The sequence below is a fragment of the Agelaius phoeniceus genome, chromosome 20, assembly GCF_051311805.1.
Source record: "Agelaius phoeniceus isolate bAgePho1 chromosome 20, bAgePho1.hap1, whole genome shotgun sequence".
Taxonomy (NCBI): domain Eukaryota; kingdom Metazoa; phylum Chordata; class Aves; order Passeriformes; family Icteridae; genus Agelaius; species Agelaius phoeniceus.
Genome location: NC_135284.1, coordinates 1,741,199 through 1,762,246, shown reverse-complemented (window position 1 = coordinate 1,762,246; position 21,048 = coordinate 1,741,199). Strand labels below are relative to the sequence as shown.

Genomic DNA, 21,048 nt, shown 5'->3' with positions numbered 1-21,048 from the left:
TTCTGTTCCAATTAATCCATTTCCTCACACATTTCTGGGAATTATTTGAGCATCCTTGGCCCTGGGGAGGGGGATAACACCCCCTTGTCTGTGCTGCTCACCCTCTGCTCTCTCCACACCCATTTCATCCCTCTCCAAACCCTGATTGGCTGCTGGACCCTGCTCCACTCATCCCTCCCGAGGCTGCCGGGTCCCTGCTCCGCTCATCCCTCCCGAAGCTTTCCACGCTGGGGAACGAAACCCCCAAACCCCGCTCCCATCCAGAGCTGAGCCCCTCGAACCCAGCGCACGGAGGGCGTGTCCCCATGGGCGTGGCGTGTCCCGGGGCGTGTCCGAGGGGCGGGGCCGGCGGGCGGGCGGCGCTTTGTGCGCGGCGGCGGCGGCGGCGGCTGTGGCGGGGCCGGGGCCATGGAGCGCTGGACCGGCCGCGTCGCGCTGGTCACCGGCGCCTCCGTGGGCATCGGCGCGGCCGTGGCGAGGGCGCTGGTGCAGCACGGCATGAAGGTGGTGGGATGTGCCCGCAGCGTCGACAAGATCGAGGTACCGGCGGTACCGGCGGGGCGGGGGCCGCCTCTCCCCTCACGAGGCCGCCTCTCCCCTCACGAGGCCGCTCCCGGCCCGGCCGGGCGCTGACACCGCCCGGGGGATGCCCGGCCCCGGCTGCTCCTGCCCACCGCGCCCCTGGAGCGGGGGGAAGGTGCCCGAGCGAGGAGCGGGGTCGGTTTTGGGTTTTTTTTTGTTTTTTTGTTTTTATTTTTGAGCCGCTTCTTATCGAGGTTAAAAATAGCATCTCTGTCCCCGGGAGCGGCATGGGGCTGCTCGGGAGGCTGGCGTTCCTGGGGAGTTGGTGTTCAAACAGGGTTCGGTCCTGCCAGGAGCATCTCCACAGCCCCCTCAGAAACCTGATGGCGCTGGCTTGGGGATAGAGATGCTCACAAGAAGTGTTTCCTCGGGATCCCCGTTGTGCGTCGGTCAGCTGTGCCTCACTCGCACGGGCTTATCTGCCATTTAGGAAGTTTCCTCTGCGGGAGGAAATAAGTTTTAGTCGTCTTAAATATCGCCATCGTGGGTGTTTGGAGCTAAAGGAGACCTGTGCAATATCCAGGATTGTGTTTCCCTAGCCGAGGTGATAAGGGCTGTGCACAGCTGACTGCGTTGGGAATAAATGGTCCAAAATTCATGGAAACCACGGCTTGGCATCGGTGGCGTTGCTAAGCGGGGTTGATAAAGAAATGCTCGGGAAAAGCCAAACTTTTCCCTTTTTTCATTGCGTTGTCACAGAGGCTCTGCTTGCAGAGAGGAGAGAGCACCAACGTGACTGAGTGCACCGTCCTTCGGGGCCGCTGCTAATTTGGGATTTGCCAGGGTTTTTGTGCTGTGGTTTGCAGGGAGGGCTGAGCTCTCCAAAGCCTTTCCCACCTGCAGCTGGTTGGATGTGCTCGGGGTGCCTGGCAAAGGATGCTGCAAAGGATGTTGTTGCTTCCCATTCCCCTCCAGAAAGTTATTTCCAATATTGCTGTTTCCAGCAGCGCCCTTATCTTGGATTTTGTTCTGGACTCTCTTCATTTGGGAAAGAAATCAATGCAGCTTGTGTTTTTCTTCGTTGTTCACGTGAGTTTCCTTCCTTTCCCAACCTTTCCTGGCCAAAACGCAGTGTGGGTTTGGAAATGAGCGGTGCTGGGAGGCTTTGTGTTTGCACCAGGGCGATCACTCCTGTACTGATGATTGATTAATTGATTGATTGGGTTTGCAGGTGTGTGGGGCTGCTCCCCGGTGTCCTGAGCCGTGTCAGGCACGTGTTCCCACAGCAGCTGATGTTTGTCCCCTCGCTGGGACCCGAGTGTGTCTGCAGGGCTGTCACTTGTTTTGCTGGGTGTCTGGACTGTGTTTTGCTCCGCTGCTATTCTGGGTTTATTTATTGTCGAGCTTGTTTCCTTAACGAGGAGGAAAATCCCGGGAAGGGAAGGTGCTGGAGCGTGGGGGGATCCAGGGTCACTGTGGGAACAGCTCTGTCACCTCCTGGCTGCCAGGGATGCTGTGGGAACTTTGTACCCAACCCTGCTTCAGAGCAGGGCTGTCCATGGAGCTGTCCTCCAGGAGATTCACCTTGAGGCTTCTCCTTTAAAAAAAATTAAAATAGAATAGGAAAATATCCAGACTTGGAAATGTTGAGCTGGGGGTTTGAGTTGGGGGGGGGGATTTGAGGGATGCTCAAAAAAAAATTTGAAATAAAATAGGAAGAAATCCAGACTTGGAAGTGTCTGGGGATTTGAGTGGGGGGGATTTGAGGGATGCTCTGAGGGCTGGAACACAGCGATGGAGGGAGGAGGGAAGGGGAATGTGAAGGAGCTGAGGGTTTGGTGAGGCCAGAGCATCCCAGCCATGGTTAACAGAGTTATGGAATCCCAGGTGGTTTGGGTTGGAAGGGACCTTAGAAACCATCCCATTCCAACCCCCATGGGCAGAGACACCTTCCACTATCCCAGGGGGCTCCAAGGAAGCTTGCCATGGAAAGAGGGCAAGCAGCAGGGTGTAAAACCTGGAATGCAGAGCTCACTCTGTGGCACAAAACCATCACATTTCATCAAAGTTCAGGAAGGTCACTGGTTTTAAGGTGAAATGTTGGAACCCTTGTGTAAGGTGGTTTTGTAACCTCCAGCTAACTGAAAGAGCAGGTTGTCTAGTGGGGATTTAGCTGGGGCAATAAATGCTATGTCAAGATTTCTTAATCTCTTGGAAAATCAGATAAGGGCTTGAGGCAAGATAACGAAGGATTTGCAAAGTTGCGTGTTTGGCATTAAACCCCTGTCACAACTCCAGTGGTCTTTATTTGCCTTTTGAAATAAAAATGTTAATGGCTCACAAAAAAAGCCCGAAAAAACCCTAAATTGCAGAAGGATCTTTTTTTTTTTTTTTTTTTTTCCCAGAGTTTCCCTCTCTGCTCCCCGCTGCAGCCTCTTCACGTGGGTCATCAAACAGGAGCTCAAGCAGTCAGACATCGAGGAATAAAATACAATTAAACTGGCTGTATTTTCCTTCTGCATGCCAGCAGTAATTCAGGTTGAAGGCTTGTTTTAAATGCAGAGCCTGGAGGTACCAACAGCTGTCAGGGACTTCTTGGCGTGTGCTCAGAGAGCGTTTGCTGCTCTCCAGACACCGCCACGCGTTCCAAGGCAGGAGCTCTCAGGAAGCAGCCAAGTGTTTCAAGTGTTTTCAGCAGGTTTTTGGGGGGAAAACGCTCCTTGGGTGCAGAGATTTGCTGAGATTTGCAGCCACAGCCACTCGGCTGCTCCTCAGCTCCCCCCTGCTCCTGCTCGTGTTTTCCAGGAATTTGTGTTGGGTGTCCGGCTCCTTGCAGCAGCACAAAAAAGGGGACAATTTGCACATGCATGGGAATAAAATGTTCCTGCCCTCCTCCCAGCTGGCAAAGCCCTGTCTGGTGTTTAATTCAGTGAGATATGTGAGTTTTGTGTTGCAGGGTTTCTCCCCAGGCTGGGAGGGTTTTCCTGGCTCAGAGGGACTCTGCAGCTTTTCCCTTGCAGCACAGGGAGGCAGCAGACAGGGAGCTGTTTCCAAGGGGTTTGCAGTGGTGCTGGTGCTACGCTTTTTTATCATTACAGTTGATTTATTTTCCATTTCTGGAGAATGGCAGAAGTGCTGGCAGGTGCTCTCCCTCCATGCATGGTGTCAGTGCTCTGATCTGCAGCATGGCTGGGGCTGTCACTGCAGGGAGATGCTGCAGGTGGGATGCTCTCCTCTGCTCCAGCTCACTGGAAACCCTCCAGCAGCTGGGTTGCCTTGCTGTGCTGTGCCCAGGGACGCCATGGGTGCCCTGCTCCAAAAGAAATCCATTTTTCCCCTGTCTTTGTTGGCGTGTGAGAGCAGAGCCGTGCAGGAAGCAATAAATGTGACTTAAGAGACAAGGTTTAACCAATTAATTCCAATGCATTTGTGACAGGTATTGATCAAAGGTAACATTTATAACCAGGGCCTGCTTTGTCAAGGTTAGATCTTGCTCAGGAAACAGCCTCTGATAAGCTGAGCAAGTGATTGCAGCTTGGAGCAGCCCAGGCTCTGAGGAGGCTGTTGGGAGGAGGAGGAAGGAGCTGAGCCTTCCTCGTGGGACCTGAGCATCCATTTTTGGGCTCTCTGGTCACTTCCAGGAACCCTCAGGTGCTCCTAGGAGGGTAATTAACAGCTGATTGCTGAGTGTGGTGTTTGATTCCCTGCAGGCAGATCAGATGATGGTTTAGAGGTCACCTGGTTCCATTTTGGCATTTTGTCTGTCCCTGGTGGGTCTGTCCCTCTGCCCAGCAGCTGGGATGGGTTTCCTGGGCTGTTCCCACAGGTTTCCCCCATCCTGGGGCAGGATAATCCCAAGGCTTGGTGCCTGTGGAGCGTGAGTGACCTTCAGAGTCCCCTTGGCCCCTGGCAGGGATTGTTCTGTGTTTGGGGATGGTGGGCTCAAGGCCTCTGGAGTGCTTTTATTGCCACTTGTCCCTGAGCAGATCCTGTCTGATAAACAGCAGAATCCCATCATGGCTGTGAACAAATACTCCTCTGTCCTCGTGGATTCCCCCAGCCTTGAAACCCAGGGGGTTTAAACCAGGCTGGATTCCTCCTCTTTCTCCCCCAAAATGTGCTTTCAGAATGTGACTTTGCAGCAGCCCCCCCTTCTCTGCTGCTCTTCTGTTTGTGGGGTTTGCTATAAAGCAGCAAGACCATGCTCAGAGCCCCCAAAAGAAATAATAACTGAGCCATTTTCAGACCTTCACTGCTGCAAATTAGGCGGGGTTTGGTTTAATTGAATTTAATTTTTCCAGGTGGAGATGACACAGGAGGCAGGTGCCAGGATCTGGGGGTGTCAGGCAGAGGCTGGGGCTCAGCTCTGCCCCCTGAGCTGGGTGTCTGTGGGTTCCTTGGGGATCTGCAGGGATCCCAGTCCCAGCAGTGATCCCAATCCTGACACTGATCCCAATCCCAGCAGGCTCTGTGGAGCTGGGTTTAGGGGAGGCTGAGCTCTGTGGGGCTGGGTTTAGGGCAGGCTGAGCTCTGTGGGGCTGGGTTTAGGACAGGCTGAACTCAGGGCAGGCTGAGCTCTGTGGGGCTGGGTTTAGGGCAGGCTGAGCTCTGTGGGGCTGGGTTTAGGACAGGCTGAGCTCTGTGGGGCTGGGTTTAGGGCAGGCTGAACTCAGGGCAGGCTGAGCTCTGTGGGGCTGGGTTTAGGGCAGGCTGAGCTCTGTGGGGCTGGGTTTAGGACAGGGCTCAGAGGAAGGCAGGGATATTGCTCTAATGAGCTGTCACGGTGACAGCAGTGTCACCTCCTCCCCACGCCAGCCTGGAGCAAGGAGTGACAAACTCAAAGTGCCTTGATGTGAGCGAGGAGGGGCTGGGTGAGTGCCTGAAGGTGGCAGGGACCTCCAGGGCCTTTGGCTCGCGTGTGACAATGGAAATTGAACATTGAGTGAGCTAAGGAGAAAATCCTGGGATGCTGAACTGCTGGGAAAGGGAGCAGAGGAGGCTTGGGAAAGAGCAGCGTGGCTCTGGGAGCTCAGCTTCCAGCTCTGGCTCAGCCAGACCCAGCTTAGCAGGAGCCTGGCAGGAAATGGGGAGTGAAATTCATCCTTGGATCTTGTGGGCCAAAAGGTTCCCAGAGCTCAGAGTGTGATTCTGTCCATGTGACACAGCTCTGAATCTCACTCATGGTCACAGAGCTCTGGGGAAATAAATAAATAAACAAACAGTCCTCACCCTGGTGCTTTATTCACTGTACATCTCTATTCACTGTACAATATTCTATTCACTGTACATCTCTATTATGCTGTTGTGCTGTTATTAAATCTTAATTAAAAGCAGCTTCAGACTTGCCAATCAGTGGAGTGAAAGGGTTTGTAAAGCCCCCAGTTGTCTTTCACAGCTCTGGTGCTGTTTGTTACAGTTTTTCTCCTTCGTTTCCTTCAGGTAGCAAAAGTCATTGGGGTGATTTTGGTGCTTTTCCAGTTGGGTTCTTGGTGCAGCTGTGTGTTCAAGCAGCAGCTCAGCCAGCAGGGCACAGGTTCCTGTCATGAATGGCAGGTTAGGTTAAAAATCACCCAGTGGCTTCTCCTGGCTTCCATCTCTGAGCTAAAGGTGCCTGAAGTTAATGGGAGGCTTTGCCAAATAAAGCCCTGCTTGACTCCCTCCTTCCTTCCTTCCCCTCCTCTTTAGAGCCCCCTAACATTTTTATATCAATTAGTTCTGTAAGGACTGAGTGTGGGTGCAGGGCACCGTGGGTATGCACAAAGAGCATTAACCCTTTCAGGGGGGAACTGGAGGTTTCTGACCACAGCAAACCCATCCCATAAATGTGAGGTGTCCTTTCAGACTGGCTGTGCATTTCCAGGCATCCAGAGGTAATGCTGTGCTACAGAGATGCTGGAAGTGTCCCAGGCTTTGGGGAAACCTGGCACAGTGGAAGGGGGTGGGAACTGAATGATCTTTAAGGTCCTTTTCAACCCAAACCATTCTTATTTCAGATTTCCATCTCCAGCTGCTGGACTTGTACTGGCCTTGTCTGTGTTGCTGTTGCATCACCTGGTCACTCTCAAATTGCTCATGAAATCTGGAAAATCAGCTTTTTTCCTCTTTTCTTCACTCCTTCTCGTGCATGGGGTGTGCTCAAAGTGGAGTGAGCATCACTTGAGTGACTTAATGAAAAAAAACCTCTGTGAGCTCCATAGCTCAGAGCTGCTTTTCAAAAGTCTCTTGCAAAGTTGCCTGCAGTTGATGTTTCTTTGAAGAGCCTGTGATGACTCTTTATCTGTAGATGGTTGGAGCACAATCCAGCCCTGCCTGGATGTCAGCAGTGTTCAGCACTTGCTTTTCAAAGAGAATTTGTTAGCACAAGTGCAGGCTGAGAGATGAAAGGATCTGTGTTGGAGGCAGCCAGACACCAGGCAGGGAAGGAAAGCTTTTGAGGGGGATTTGATTTCCCTGGTCACTTGTGGCAGAGAAGCTTTTCTCCCAAGGTGAAAGTCCTCTCTCCTGGTGTAGCTGGAGCAGAGGAGGGGCAGCTCCAGCCAGAATGCTCAGCTTGGAGGGACCACAGTGGGGCACCTGCTCCAGCAGGGACATCCCAGAGCACATCACAGCCCTTGTTCCCTCTGCTCCTTCACCTGGGTCTGCACTGAGCAGGGCAAGGTGGAAGTGGCAGCTGGAGATGGAGACACAGCCCTGTGTCCCTCTGGGCTGTCAGTGAGCCTGTCTGTCCTTCCCTGTCCGCCCCTGTTCCCTCAGCCAGCTCTCCTGGCACGGCTCCTGCTCTGGGAGATTCCTCCCAGCCCCCTGTGCTCGTGTTTCTCATTTTTGGACATCTTTGGCATTGCTTGATTCTCACTCTCTCACCAGTTCGTGGTCCTCTCGCCCCCTTTTCCCTCCTGTATTTTTCAGGAGCAAGGCCCCATCCCTAGAACCTTCCAGCAGCCCTTCCTCCTGCTGTGAATTTCCTAAATGCTGCTCTTGCAGGGATGCAGGGATTTCCCCTCCCCTCGACTGTTTTTTCAAGCATGTGCTCCAAAGGTGAAAAGGAAAATGTTCTCCCACTCCCATCAGCACATCACCAACAAGGCTCCCTGCATGGCAAGGTGCAGGCAGCCCCAGGAGAGCACTCAGGGCTGGGATTCAGTGCCAGGGCAGCTCTGTTCAGGCAGGGCACACACAGAGGGGTGGGATTCAGTGCCAGGGCAGCTCTGTTCAGGCAGGACACACACACAGGGGTGGGATTCAGTGCCAGGGCAGCTCTGTTCAGGCAGGGCACACACACAGGGGTGGGATTCAGTGCCAGGGCAGCTCTGTTCAAGCAGGGCACACACACAGGGGTGGGATTCAGTGCCAGGGCAGCTCTGTTCAGGCAGGGCACACACACAGGGGTGGGATTCAGTGCCAGGGCAGCTCTGTTCAAGCAGGGCACACACACAGGGGTGGGATTCAGTGCCAGGGCAGCTCTGTTCAGGCAGGGCACACACACAGGGGTGGGATTCAGTGCCAGGGCAGCTCTGTTCAAGCAGGGCACACACACAGGGGTGGGATTCAGTGCCAGGGCAGCTCTGTTCAGGCAGGGCACACACACAGGGGTGGGATTCAGTGCCAGGGCAGCTCTGTTCAGGCAGGGCACACACACAGGGGTGGGATTCAGTGCCAGGGCAGCTCTGTTCAGGCAGGGCACACACACAGGGGTGGGATTCAGTGCCAGGGCAGCTCTGTTCAGGCAGGGATGCTGTCAGCCAGCCCCAGCAGGGCTCTCTGGGGACGCTGCTGGCAGGGATCAATTCCAACTCAACTCAGCACATCCCTGCCCTCCCTGCCTGCTGCTGTGAGAGCAATAATAATCATTTTTGTGTTCTGCAGGGCCTTCCCTGAGCTGGGAGCCAGGCAGGAGAGCAGCTCCTGCACCACAGCTCTGCCCTGGGTGGTTCTGGCTTGTGGTCCATGAAAGCTGCTGGGGTTTGGGGAAGGTAAAGCTGCAGCTGCCTGCTCAGGGCTTTGGTCCAGCTCTGTGGTTGGCTCAGCTACTGGGAAAGGCTGAAAATCATTTGCCAGACGGCCCCAGAGTGCTTCATTTACCAAACAGCCCCAGAACGCTTCAAGTGAACCTGTTTGGGGTGCAGGGAGGGCTGGGGAGGAGCTGCCTCCATGTGCCATCACTCCCAGGAGATTCCTGCACTGGGCCTCGCTCCTCCCTTTATAAAAAGCTGGGAATTGCAGTGCCTGGGATGCAGGAGGAGCTGGGAGCAGTGGGAAGCTGCCCGTGGTGGCAGGGCCAGGGCTGTGTTGCAGCCACTGAGATGTCACCGTCGGTGACGCCGCCACGGCCGCGTGTCCCGGGGATTTGGTGGGCGTTTGTAGCCAGAGCCCATCTCCCCTCAGGAGCCAGACATCATGTGGCTCCTGCCTGGCGCTGGGAGCTGTCACTGTCACTGTCACTGCTGTGACACATCGGGGAGGAGATGCTGCTTCTCATTAGTGTCAGGGGTAAAGGGCACCCTCGGAGCTGTGCTGGCAGCTGGCAGCAGCTCCTGGCCCTGCCTTGGCTCTGTGTCACCCAGCCTGACAAAAGCTTGGGGTGTTTGGAGTCTTCCTTGGCCATGGCTAACGAGGAATTGTCCTTTGCCAGTGTGGCAGACTCTCAGCCTGGTGCCAGGGCAGCATTGATTTGTAGTTTTGATTTGTATTTTGGGTGTGCTGCTCACCCTGAGCAGGAGCAGCACAGCACTGAGCGTGTCCTCAGCTCCAGAACTGAGAGGCTGGAGCTCTCAGCTTCTCCTGGGTATTGATATCTCCTTTTTCTTAATTAGCATCACGCTGATTCTTCCCAGTGCCTGCTTTGCAGGCTGTGTTAGCCCTGAGGTGTGGTTTTCAGGAAGTGGCTGGATGAGCTGCTCTGTGGGGAGAGGGGGCTCTTTCCATCCTTCCTGCTGGCTGTTTTTTCCCCTTCCTTCTGGCTGTTTTTTCCCCTTCCTTCTGGCTGTTTTTTCCCCTTCCTTCTGGCTGTTTTTCCCCTTCCTTCTGGCTGTTTTCTCCCCTTCCTTCTGGGTCTTTTTTCCCCCTTCCTTCTGGCTGTTTTTCCGCTTCCTTGTGGCTGTTTTTTCCCCTTCCTTCTGGGTGTTTTCTCCCCTTCCTTCTGGGTGTTTTTCCCCCTTCCTGCTGTCTATTTTTCCCTTTTCCTGCTGGCTGTTTCTCCTCTCCTGCTGGCTGTTTCTCCCCTCTCTGCTGGCTGTTTTTGCCCTCCATGCTGCCCGTTTCCCCCCTCCTGATGGCTGTTTTTCCCCCCTGCCTCTGTCTCCCCTCCTGATGGCTGTTTTTCCCCCCTGCCCCTGTCTCCCCTAGAAGCTGGCAGCTGAGTGCCAGAGTGCTGGCTACCCGGGCACGCTGATCCCCTACAAGTGTGACCTGTCCAACGAGGAGGAGATCCTGTCCATGTTCTCTGCCATCAGGACCCTTCACCAGGGGGTGGATGTGTGCATCAACAACGCCGGCCTGGCGCGGCCCGAGCCGCTGCTCTCGGGGAAGACGGAGGGCTGGAGGACCATGATCGATGTGAGTATTCCTGGCCACTTTGCTGTCCCTTCTGGCCACCCTCTCCTCATTCCAGAGCTGGGGATTTGCTCCCCAGCCTGCTCTGACAAAGCCCAGTTGTGCTGCTTGGGGAGTGGAAGGACATCCTGCCTTGCTGAGCCCTCACCTTGGAGGATGGAAACACAGCAGCGTTTTTCCTTTAGCTCACTGGCTTTCTCAAGGGCGAAGAGCCTCCTGTTTTCCTTTTTGTTTCCTTTTTTTTTCTTTTTTTCCCCTTTTTTTTTTTCTTTTTTCCTTGTTTTTACCTTTTTTTTTCCTTTTTTCCCTTGTTTTTTTCCTTGTTTTTTCCTTGTTTTTTTCCTTTTTTTTTCCTTGTTTTTTTCCTTGTTTTTTTCCTTGTTTTTTTCCTTGTTTTTTTCCTTGTTTTTTTCCTTGTTTTTTTCCTTGTTTTTTCCTTGGTTTTTTGCTTGTTTTTTTCCTTGTTTTTTCCTTGGTTTTTTCGTTGGTTTTTCCCTGGTTTTTCCTTTTTTTTTTTTTCCTTTTTTTCCTTTTTTTTCCCTTTTTTTCCTTTCTGTTCCCTTTTTCCCTTTTTTCCTTTCTGTTCCCTTTTTTCCTTTTTCTTCCTTTTTTTCCTTGTTTTTCCTTGTTTTTCCCTATTTTTCCTTTTTAAACTTTTTTCTTTTTTCTTTTTTTTTTCTTTTCTTTCTTTTTTTTTTTTCTTTTTTTCCTTCAATAAAGCAGGAAATCGAATGCCAGACACTGGGTTTTGCAGCTAATCCTGTTAGTTGTGGCTGTGGTTTGTAGAAATGGGCAGATTCTTTTTGGCTTAAAAAGCTGTAATGCTTTTTGTCTCTACAGCTTCATTTTCTGCCCATAATCTGGTTAGTGCTGGATGTGAATGAGAGTGTTTCATGTGCTGAAATGGGAGCTGTGCACGTGGCCCACCCCGTTTACAACTTTCTCCTCCTGTCCTGAGGTGCTGCTGGGCATCTTCTGTGACTCCAGCGTTTTTTTGTCATTATGTGGGGGCTCTTTTCTGCACATAGCAGTGGCAGCCACAGCTGTGGGACCTCAGGGTGGTTTGGGTGTCCTTGCAGTGCCTCTGCCCAGTGAGGTGCTGAGTTTTGGTGTGGTTTGGCTGTGCCACATTCCCTTGTGCACGGGAACATTTTCCTCGCAGGAGCAGGAGTGGAACTCATGGCTGGGAGCGACCCTTGTGGCACCTCCAGCAGCTCTGGGAGCTCGTCCTGCTGAAGGGGAGGAGATGTCTGGGAAGCTCTTTGAAGGCTCAGGGCCACAGCAGTGGAGTCAGCTGGGAGCTGTCAGCTCCCCTGGCTGTTCTGTGCTCTCTGTCAAAGAGAAGCAAAGCACACTGAGACTTCAGGCTGCCAGGCCAAGAGCTGCCATATCCTGCCTAATTAAGTTCTTGTTAGGATTTTGGCCAGCCTGCTGGCTGCTGTGGCTGCAGCCAAGGCCAGCTGAGCCCAGCTTTGTGTGCCCAGAGAGGCTTTTGTGGGCTCCCAGCCTGGGTCACTGCACAGCCACATCTCCGGGCCCCGTTGCCATGGAGGCTTTAAAGAAAATGAAGTGAAGTGGAGCTGAGCTGAGCTGAGCTGAGCTGAGCTGTCCAGCAGGGCACTGCCAGGCCCTGGGGGTCACCTGGGCCTTGCAAATTCCCTGTCCTGGTCCCTGGGGCTGTGTGGTGTGGGGGTCCCTCAGGGATGCCGTGTGTCCCTTTTGCTGCTTTGTTGTTATCAGCTGGGCAGGCTTGGGGGGACTTGTGGCTTTTCCAGCTCCCCCAGTCCGTGTTCCCTTCCCTTGCTCAGCTGGAAGTGCTCCCACCATCTCACCTTCCACCACTTTTAGGGAGAGAGATTTTGGAGTGGGATTGTCCTGTTTGGGACACTCCAGTGTTGGTGTTCACAGTGGCTCAAAGTTTGGGGTCCCCCTACTTGTGGGGGCTGCTTTGGGGTGGGATGGGTGGGAGGAGAGGTGACCCCACAAGGGCAGTGTCAGGAAAGCAGGCTGGGGGATGTGTTATTGCCAGGATGGTCTCTGTGGCTGTCTCTGCTTTCTCTGGGGGATGTTTGATTGCCAGGATGGTCCCTGTGGCTGTCTCTGCTCTCTCTGGGGGATGTTTGATTGCCAGGATGGTCTGTGTGGCTGTCTCTGCTCTCTCTGGGGGGATGTTTGATTGCCAGGATGGTCCCTGTGGCTGTCTCTGCTCTCTCTGGGGGGATGTTTGATTGCCAGGATGGTCCCTGTGGCTGTCTCTGCTCTCTCTGGGGGATGTTTGATTGCCAGGATGGTCCCTGTGGCTGTCTCTGCTCTCTCTGGGGGGATGTTTGATTGCCAGGATGGTCCCTGTGGCTGTCTCTGCTCTCTCTGCCTGGCAGAAATGCTGCTGCAGCAGCCTGAGCCAGCCCAGCAGACATTGCCCTCTCCCCATCCTCCAACAGCTGCTGGCTTGGCTCCTGATTTCTGTGCTCATGGAACAACCCTCCAGCATAAAGGCAGAGCCCTGGGATGCTCCAGAGCCCAGAGCTTCACCCAGCCTGGCCTGGGCAGCCTGACAAGGCTGGGCTTTGCTTTCCATGCTGCTGCTGCTGAGGGCTGGGGACAGCTCAGTGGAGTTTTCCTTTTTGTTCTGTGCCCCTGCTTTGTGGCTGCATGGCAGTGGCAGTGTCCCCATCCCCTGGCAGTGTCCCCATCCCCTGGCAGTGTCCCCATCCCCTGGCAGTGTCCCCATCCCCTGGCAGTGGCAGTGTCCCCATCCCCTGGCAGTGTCCCCATCCCATGGCAGTGGCAGTGTCCCCATCCCCTGGCAGTGTCCCTGGCAGGGCTGGGGGGCTCTGCAGGGCCAGCCCCCCCTGCCAGGGCACCCCAGCCCCAAAGCAGCCCTGGCCAGGGCCCAGTCCCTCCCAGGGAGGGCTTTGCAGAGCTGTGTGGCAGCAGGGAGCTTCTTCCCCAGCTTCCCTGGACTGCTGGGAGATGCTGTGGGAGAGTTCCAGGGCACCTCTGGGCTGCAGGATGGGAAAAGTTTCCCAAGAGCCATCAACTCATCGATTTAGGAGGCATTAGGGCCTTAAATTAAAGGCGCTTTTTTTTTCCCTCTTTTTGGTAAATTGATTTTTGCTTCCATGCATTTTTTATGAGCTTTGAGGCTCTGTGTCCTTCCAATTCCCCTCTCAGTATCCTCCTTCTTGCTATCCATCTAACAGTCAAAACCACATTATAATTTACTTATTCCTCTCCTTTTCTAATGTTCTGGTCCTTTGTTGTCTGGTGTTTATTCCCAGGGTGGGAGCTGCTTCTCCCCAGGCAGTTTGGAATGAGGGATGTGCTGGTTTACAGAGCCCTGCCAAGCTGTGCTGTGGGTGCAGGAGGGAAGGTGTCACCTCAGGCAGGTTCTGAGCCCATCCTCCCCCGTGTTCTCCCTGGTTTCTGAGGCTGGAGCAAAGTCCTGATGTGCAGGAGGAGCTGCTGTGCACACCCTGAGCCTCTGGGGCTGCAGCAGCTCCTTCACTTCTTACCCACTGACCTTTCCAGCCAGGAATTCAAGCTGAGCTTCCCATTTTCCCTGCTCAGGGCACCGAGGGCTGCAGCACACATCCCCTCACTCCTCTGGACACAGAACGGGTTTGATTCTTGGCATTGCTCACTGACAAACCAGGCTCTGTTCTTGCTTTTCCCAGCCATCTGTGCAGGGATATGTCTGCTGTAAGCTGTGCTTCCATGTGTGCTCTGGAGCTGGAGCACCCCTTTGGGTGCCTTGGAAAAGGCTGATTCTGGGAAAGGGAAACGCTGAGCCCTTCTAGGAACAGGATCCTTTGTGTCCTCTGACCTGGAAGCTGGGGCTGGTTCCTTGCTGGAAATGTGGCACCGTGGTGGCTGTCACAGAGCACCCAGCAGGGCCCAGGTGTGCTGGCCACCCTTGCCAGGCACCTCTGAGCCTTTTCTCCCTAAAATAGGAACGAGGCAGAAAAATGTCTGAAATGAGTCTGTGGGTGTTTGTAACAACAGCCTCGGGGTCACACAGATTTGCTCATTTCCCTCATAGGTTCCTCAGTGCCTGTGGCAGGTTTGGAAATGGGATTTCAGTGCCAGTTTTGAAATGGGGTTTCACCCCAAAAGCAGTCTGTGCTGGTGGGAAAAGGCCATCCCAGCTCAGCTGCCTTCCAGCCAGTTGTTTTGTTGCACCGTGGGGTTTTATCACAGGGCTCTGGACTTTCCCATGTGCTGTTGATTGGGATCTGGCTCTGCCAGGAGCTGTCAGAATGCTGTAACTTTGCCCAGGCTGCTCTGTGAGTCACTTTGGGGTGATGTTACCCTCTAGTGGCCTTTGGAGAGGGACCTGGGAGTGGCTGCTCCAAAAAGGAGCTGCCTGGTGGGCTGGGGGAGGCAGGGATTTGTTGGTCATGGGGGTTTTACAGCAGCAGCTGCCCAGATCCATGTCCCAAAGGCCAGGGGCAGGCTGCAGGGTGACCCTGAGCACCCTGTGTGGAATACCCAGTCCTGCCCATGCCCTGCCTGCTCTGGGCTCCACCCCAGGGCTGAGGGGCCCTTGTGTCTCCTCTCTGCTCCTTTTCTTCCTGGCACAGCCCAGGTGGATTCCCAGGTTAAAGATTTATCTCTGCAGCCCCAGGTGTGATGGTGAGGAGCCAGCAGTGCCTCTGCCTGGCCAAAGTGCACTGGGCTGAGGGTGGTGGCTCCTCTGGTGCTGCCTGGGCACTCCCAGGGTCACGTTAAAGCCCTGCTTATCTCTGTTTATCTCTAAGACAAGCTCCTCAGGGCTGGCCTCTGGCAGTGAGTGGGGAATAAGGACCAGACAAGAGCAGTGACAAAGATCTGACCCTGCTCCTCTTTGTGCTGCTCAGTAATTGCATCTCCCAGCTCCGTCCCTCTCCTGCCTGCCCTTTTGTGCCAGCAAGTCCCAGTTATTCTGCCCCATTCTTGTTCTTTTTTTTTCCCAGTGATGATCCCCAGCCCTCTCCCATCTCCATCCCTCACTGTCCTCCTTCCTGCTGCTCCACCTGCCTTCTGATTCATCAGAAAATCACTTCTTCCTCCAGATTTCAGTGTGTTCAGACCCTTTTGGGCTGCTCATTTAGCTGGCAAAGTGACACACTGTTAGACAGGACCTGCCAGGGGATGTTCACATCCTTCTGGAGGCCTTCAGCAAAACCCCCTCCAAATCTGAGCCCCCCTAGCAATTAGCACTGCTGCTGAGATTGCTGCTCATCAGTGCTGCAGCACCTCTGGGCCCTTTGCATTCCAGCTGGGAGAATTTTCTCATCTTTATCTTCCAGCAGCTTTGGCTCTGTGTCCATGGTCAGGACAGGCTGGAATGCTGTGCGTTAATGCTTGGGGAGGTGCTAGGACCGAGTTTAACCAAGCCAGGGCGGTGCTGGTGCAAAGAGCAGGAGCCTGGAGTGCCCTGGCACCTGCAGGGCTGGGGACATTGCCACCTAGGGCTGGGGCAATGTCAGCAGGCAGGGACAGGGACAGGGACAGGTTGGTGGCTCCCACAGCCCCAGGCTGATTTGCCCACTCTGGGGTTCCCTGTGGCACAGAGTGAGCTTTGCTTCCCGTGCCTGGGAGCTCTTCTGGTGCCTCCTGTGAGCTGCTGGCGCTCTGACAGGCAGAAGCTGGGGATTTCCTCGTTAACGAGCTGACCTAATTACCTGCTGTGAGTGCCCTGCCAGCTGCCCAGAGTGCTCAGTGAACCTCGGGCTCCTGCCTGCAGTGCTGCTGTGGGGAGGGCTTGGCTCTCCTTCCTTGGGGTTTGCCCTCAGCCCTGCCCCAAAACCACCAATTCCATTTATTTCTGCTCCCTCTGGGTGTCTGTGCAGCCCTGCCCCTGTGGCTGCAGCCCCAGCTCAGCTGTGGGGTGTGAGGATGAGCAACTCCCTCTTTGGGTTTTCCTAGGAGTTGCCTGGGGACATGGTCTGGAGCTGATATCCCAGACTTTGGGGGATCACACAAGGGGTGCCAGGCAGGGCTGCTGGCCTTCATTTCTTCTTCTTTTCTCCCCTCAGGTCAATGTGATGGCCGTGAGCATCTGCACCCGGGAGGCCTATCAGTCCATGAAGGAGAGAAACATCGACGATGGGCACATCATTAACATTAACAGGTGACCAAAGGGGGGTGTGGGGTCAGCCTCGGGGCCTTCCTGCTCCTCCCTGCGGCGCAGAGAGGATTTAAGCACGGGTGGGGTCAGCCTTTGGGGGTTTTCTCCTCCTCCCTGCCTTACTGGAAGGGTTTCAGCACTGGAGCTTCAAGCTTGCTGTGGTGCTGATGGGGTTTCCTGAGGGTTGTGGGGGTTGATACTTCAGACTTAATCTTTGCTGGTCTAAAGGGAGGAAGACCAAACCAGGGAGATAAGGATGGCCCAAATGAGGGAGATAAGGATACCTCAAACAAGGGAGATAAGGATACTCTAAATGAGGGGGGAAAGGATGCCCCAAGCCAGGGAGAAAAGGGTATCCTAAACCAGAGAGAAAAGGATGCCACGACCTAGGGAGAAAAGGGTGATGCCAACTGCTGCTGGTGGGGCAGGGCTGACATTTGGTTTCTGGAGCTGCTCAGGGGGGTTTGGCTGTGTCGGGTGGTGCCTGTCCCCCGCTGCAGCCCTGTGCCAGCCCCCAGTGGGTCCATTGTGGGGTCCCTCCCAGCTGCCAGCAGCGTGCCCTGTGCTCTGTCCCCAGCATGAACGGGCACAGCGTGGTGCCCCAGTCCGTGGTGCATTTCTACAGTGCCACCAAGTACGCGGTGACAGCGCTGACCGAGGGGCTGCGGCAGGAGCTGCGCGAGGCCAGGACCCACATCCGAGCCACGGTGAGTGCCAGGGCCCTGCCCTGTGGGGAGCAGCCAAGGGGAGGTGAAAATGGGGCTCAGCACCCTTGGGAATGGTCAGGAAATCCTGTGGGGAACTGTCCCAGGCAGGTTGGGGCACAGAAGGTCTGGGAAGGGATTTTTGGGGTGCACAGAGTGGGAAGTTGCTTGTTGGAGGGGTCACATCAACAGAAGGAGGCACTGAGCTGGGCTGTTGGTGCTCAGTCAGGGCTTTTCCATGTTTTTCTTTGCTTCTCTGTCCCTCTGGGCTGTGAGGAGGGAAGTGCCCACCAGAGGTACTTGCCACAACAATCAGTAAGGTCTGCTCACTTCAACTGGTCCCTTCAAAATGGGTGGGAAAGGAGAATAACAAAAAACTTTTTTTTTTTTTTTATTCTTTTAGGGGAATTACAAATCCTATTAGGATGTGCTCTGCTTTTTTCCAGTGTATATCTCCAGGACTGGTGGAAACAGGATTTGCTTTTAAACTCCATGATAACGACCCCGAGAGAGCTGCTGCCACCTATGAGAGCATTCGGGTAGGACCTGGGGGAGTGGGAGCAGAGGGAGGTGGCTCTGGTTATACTTGAACATTTCTCCTGGCTGATGGTTCCAGAGAGTGCCCAGTGCTCTCTAATCTCAGCCCTCAAAGCTCAGATCTTCCACTGGTATTTACACACTGTGTAGGTTTTCATTTGGGTTCAGTTTCCAGCTCCTTCTATTTTTCCTTTTATTTTGATGCTTCTGTAAGTCCGTGTCAGTCAGCTTTGCCATTCTGCAGGCTGTGACTTCTTCATTGCAGAGGAACTGGGACAAGCAGAGGTGCCAGCACAAGGAGAAGTGTTTTGCAGGTGACAGGGGATTTCCTGTGGGAATTCCTGACAAGGATGGCACTGCCTGAGCTGGCAGAATCCCTGTGCCAGCAGTGAGATTATCCACAGCAGATTAGCAGCACCAGACACATCCTTTGTTACATTTGCAATGCACTGGGTAGTTCCTGCTTGCTTGCCCCTCCTGGCCATGCCCCAGTGACACTGTCAGACCTCATCAGGGATGGGCAGGAGAGGGGGGATCTCCTGGGGAGCTCTGGGGGTGCCCTCTGACCCAGAGCCCCTTTGCTGTCCTTGCAGTGTCTCAAGGCTGAAGACATGGCCAACGCTGTCATCTATGTCCTCAGTGCCCCTCCTCATGTCCAGGTAGGCTGGGGCTGGGGCTGGGGAGGGGCCCAGGGCTGCCCTGGCCTGGCTGATCTGCTGCTGGATCAGCTGGGAGCTTAGGGAGCCTGTGCTGGGGATTAGCAGGGATCACGTTTGTTTACACTTCCAGCTCTGGGATGGCACTGCTGGGGCTCTGGGGTTGCTCTGGGATGGCACTGCTGGGGCTCTGGGGTTGCTCAGGGTGTGGGATTGCTCAGCTCATCAGGCTCAGCCCTGCTGCAGCAGAGAAGTGCCCAGTGCAGGGCTCCAGTGCAGGATTCCAGGGCTCCAGTGCAGGATTCCAGGATTCCAGTGCAGGATTCCAGTGCAGGATTCCAGGATTCCAGTGCAGGATTCCAGGACTCCAGTGCAGAATTCCTGTTCCATCCCACGCTGCTCTCTTGCAGATTGGGGATATACAGATGAGGCCCACGGAGCAGATCTCGTAGCAGGGCAGGAGGATGAGGAGGATGAGGAGCACCATGAGCAGCACCGTGCCCACTCCACCTGGAGCCCTCTGGCAGCCCAGGCTTCCCTCAGCTGGCTGGCAGCGTTTTAATCAAGTACCAAGGATCATGTCTGAAGAATTGTTTTTCTCTCCCTCTCTCTGAGCTGGTGCTGGTGCTGAGCCAGTTTGAAAAAAAAGAAAGAACCACAAACTCCTAGTGGGTCTCTTTCTCCCCCACTCCTTTCTGGAGCTGCTTGAGAGTAAAAATGTGTTTGAGAATAATGCAGGGAAGTGGTTTGTGGAAGATTGTTTGTCTCCAGGCTGGTTTATTCTTCACTTTGCTTTCTTTTCAAGGTTTGTTTGATCTTAGTTGCTGATGCTGTGTGTGGACCTAGGTGAAGTGGCACAAGATGTTTGCCAGCTTCAGCGTGCTTAGGGTTTGAGATTTTCAGTGGACACCATACATGAATCCATCTAATACTCTGAGTTTATTTTCATCAGGTTGATTACTGATGGTGGTGATGCATGTGATATTTTCCATTTATTTTGTACTCCACTGCCCTAACCCCACTGTACAACCTCCCCCAGCCCCTTTCCCCTTCACATGGTTCATGCCTGCCAAGTTTGAGGAAGTATAAATGTGTGTGCTTGATATTTCTCTTTTTTTCTAGGTAGGTAAATAGTTGGAGGAAAAGCACCTGTCCCTGTGCAGGTTAGGATGATAATCTAAGTGGCATAGTTACAGTAAGAGTGAGTTGTTTGGTATTTTTAATAAAAACTAAACGTGTGCTGTCTTGTGACCACCTCTATCCTTGCTATCATCTCCCAGCACTCTCGATGTTCTCTGTGTGATATTTGCATGCATTGACACTTTTCTGGAAACGTGGATTGCTCTGGTGCTGTTGAAATGCTGGTGCTGAGGAGCTGAAAATGGTGGAAGTTTATTTTTATGTAGAGACACAAACTCTGAGAGAGAGAGAGAGAGAGAGATAGAGTGGAACGAGCTGTGCCGAAAGTGTCTGGAACGAGGAGGGATTTGCAGGGGCATTTTGGCCACAGAAAGCAGCAGGGGAAGGGTCTGGCTGAGATCTCGTGCTGGTGCAGCCCCAGTGTTTGGCTCTGGGTTTACTCTGAGTTGAGGGAGGAGAGAATTGGCCCCAAAGCAGAGCTGGAGCTGTCTGGAGACTCTCTGCAGGGTGCTCTGTGTGTGCCCAGCTCTCCAGGGAGCTCCTGGGCACGTTGCCTTAAGATTGCAGACCCTGTCCAGCTCCTGCTGGGCTCCAGGAGGTCAGGGATGGACAGAGAGCTGGGAAATTGGGGTTGGATTGTTTGGCTTACAGCAGGAGAGCCCTGGGAGTTTGTTCATCTGTGTCAGCCCTGCACAGGGAGAGCAGAGCTGGGCCACCAAGACACGAGTTCAGCTCCCTGCACAGCCTTGGGCACGTCACTTTACCTCTCTGCCTCAGTTTCCCCATCTGGAAAATGGGGATAATAACACTCACCTACCTCACAGGGGTGTTGTGAGGACTCACAAGCTTTTGTAAAGCACTTTGACAGGCGCTGTGTAAGTGCTGAGTGTTGATATTGAAGTATTGTTATGAATTAAACCTTGTGATACCTAGAATTCCTTGTGCCAAAGGTGAGCAGCTGTAAGGGGATACAAGGAGAAAACTGGCAAAATGTTCCTTTCATGATAGCAAAAACAAAAGGCAATTTGCCCCTTTTTTTTCCCTTTATTAACACGCAGTGTGTTCTGTCCATTCACCAGTTTTTACTGACAAGTGCACCTGGATTTGGCTTTTTTAAATTATTGTGAGTGAAATCCCTGCCCCTTGGGAAGCCTGGCACTGCCCTGCTCCAGGATGCAAGGGTGGTGCCTGTGTGTGCATTCCCAGCAGGTGCCCTGTGTGCCATCTTTAGGAGAAGGTGGTTGAACACTAAAGAGGCAAAAAAAAAGAGTAAAAATAGAGAAATTAGGAACTTCTGAGCAGGGATGTGGGCAGCGGTGGTGAAACATGGAATGGTGGCAGCAGCTGTGTGCAAAGTTCACAGATGTTGAAATGTGTGGCTTAGGAGGGCCTTTACATCTCCCTGTGCTGTAAAAGGAGGATTTGGAGAGAATTGCTGAAGATGCAGAACCTTGACAAGGGGTTTGTCCAGGTAGTTTCTCCCTGCAAATACAACCTGGCAGCCCTGCAGCCCTGCAAGTTGTTTTTTCTTTTTCCCCAAGAACATTTGTAAGTCTCTAAAGTCACCTCGGGGTGATGTGCAGTATATTTTTCCATTTGAGGTGTGGTTTTAGGGGATCATCCCTGCTGCCTGTTAACCTCCCCCATAAGGAGGGCTCCTCGGGTGGCCTTGGTGGCACCTCCTGCCACCTTCCTGGGATGAGATGGGACCCCACTCGGAGGCAGTGAAACCCCTCAAACGCCAGGATCAGTGACCTGTGTAATTTATCAGTAGGTTTCTATTGTGAACTGTAAAATAAAGAATAAAAAGAGAGGCACGCCGTGGCTC

General features: G+C 53.7%; 1 protein-coding gene across 2 annotated transcripts; it reads left to right on the top strand.

Moving 5' to 3' along the window:
• Window positions 1–353: 353 nt before the first annotated feature.
• On the top strand, window positions 354–21,042 carry DHRS11 (dehydrogenase/reductase 11). 2 transcript variants are annotated; one of them, XM_077188705.1, is made up of 7 exons: window positions 354–540; window positions 9,868–10,074; window positions 16,092–16,186; window positions 16,761–16,890; window positions 17,334–17,426; window positions 18,018–18,083; window positions 18,491–21,042. In XM_077188705.1, the coding sequence occupies exons 1-7, from the start codon at window positions 409–411 to the stop codon at window positions 18,530–18,532; spliced, it is 765 nt and encodes a 254-aa protein (XP_077044820.1). In that variant the 5' UTR covers window positions 354–408; the 3' UTR covers window positions 18,533–21,042. The 2 variants fall into 2 exon arrangements, with proteins under 2 accessions (XP_077044820.1, XP_054503024.1); XM_054647049.2 differs by having other exon boundaries at window positions 9,865–10,074.
• The last annotated feature ends 6 nt before the right edge of the window (window positions 21,043–21,048 follow it).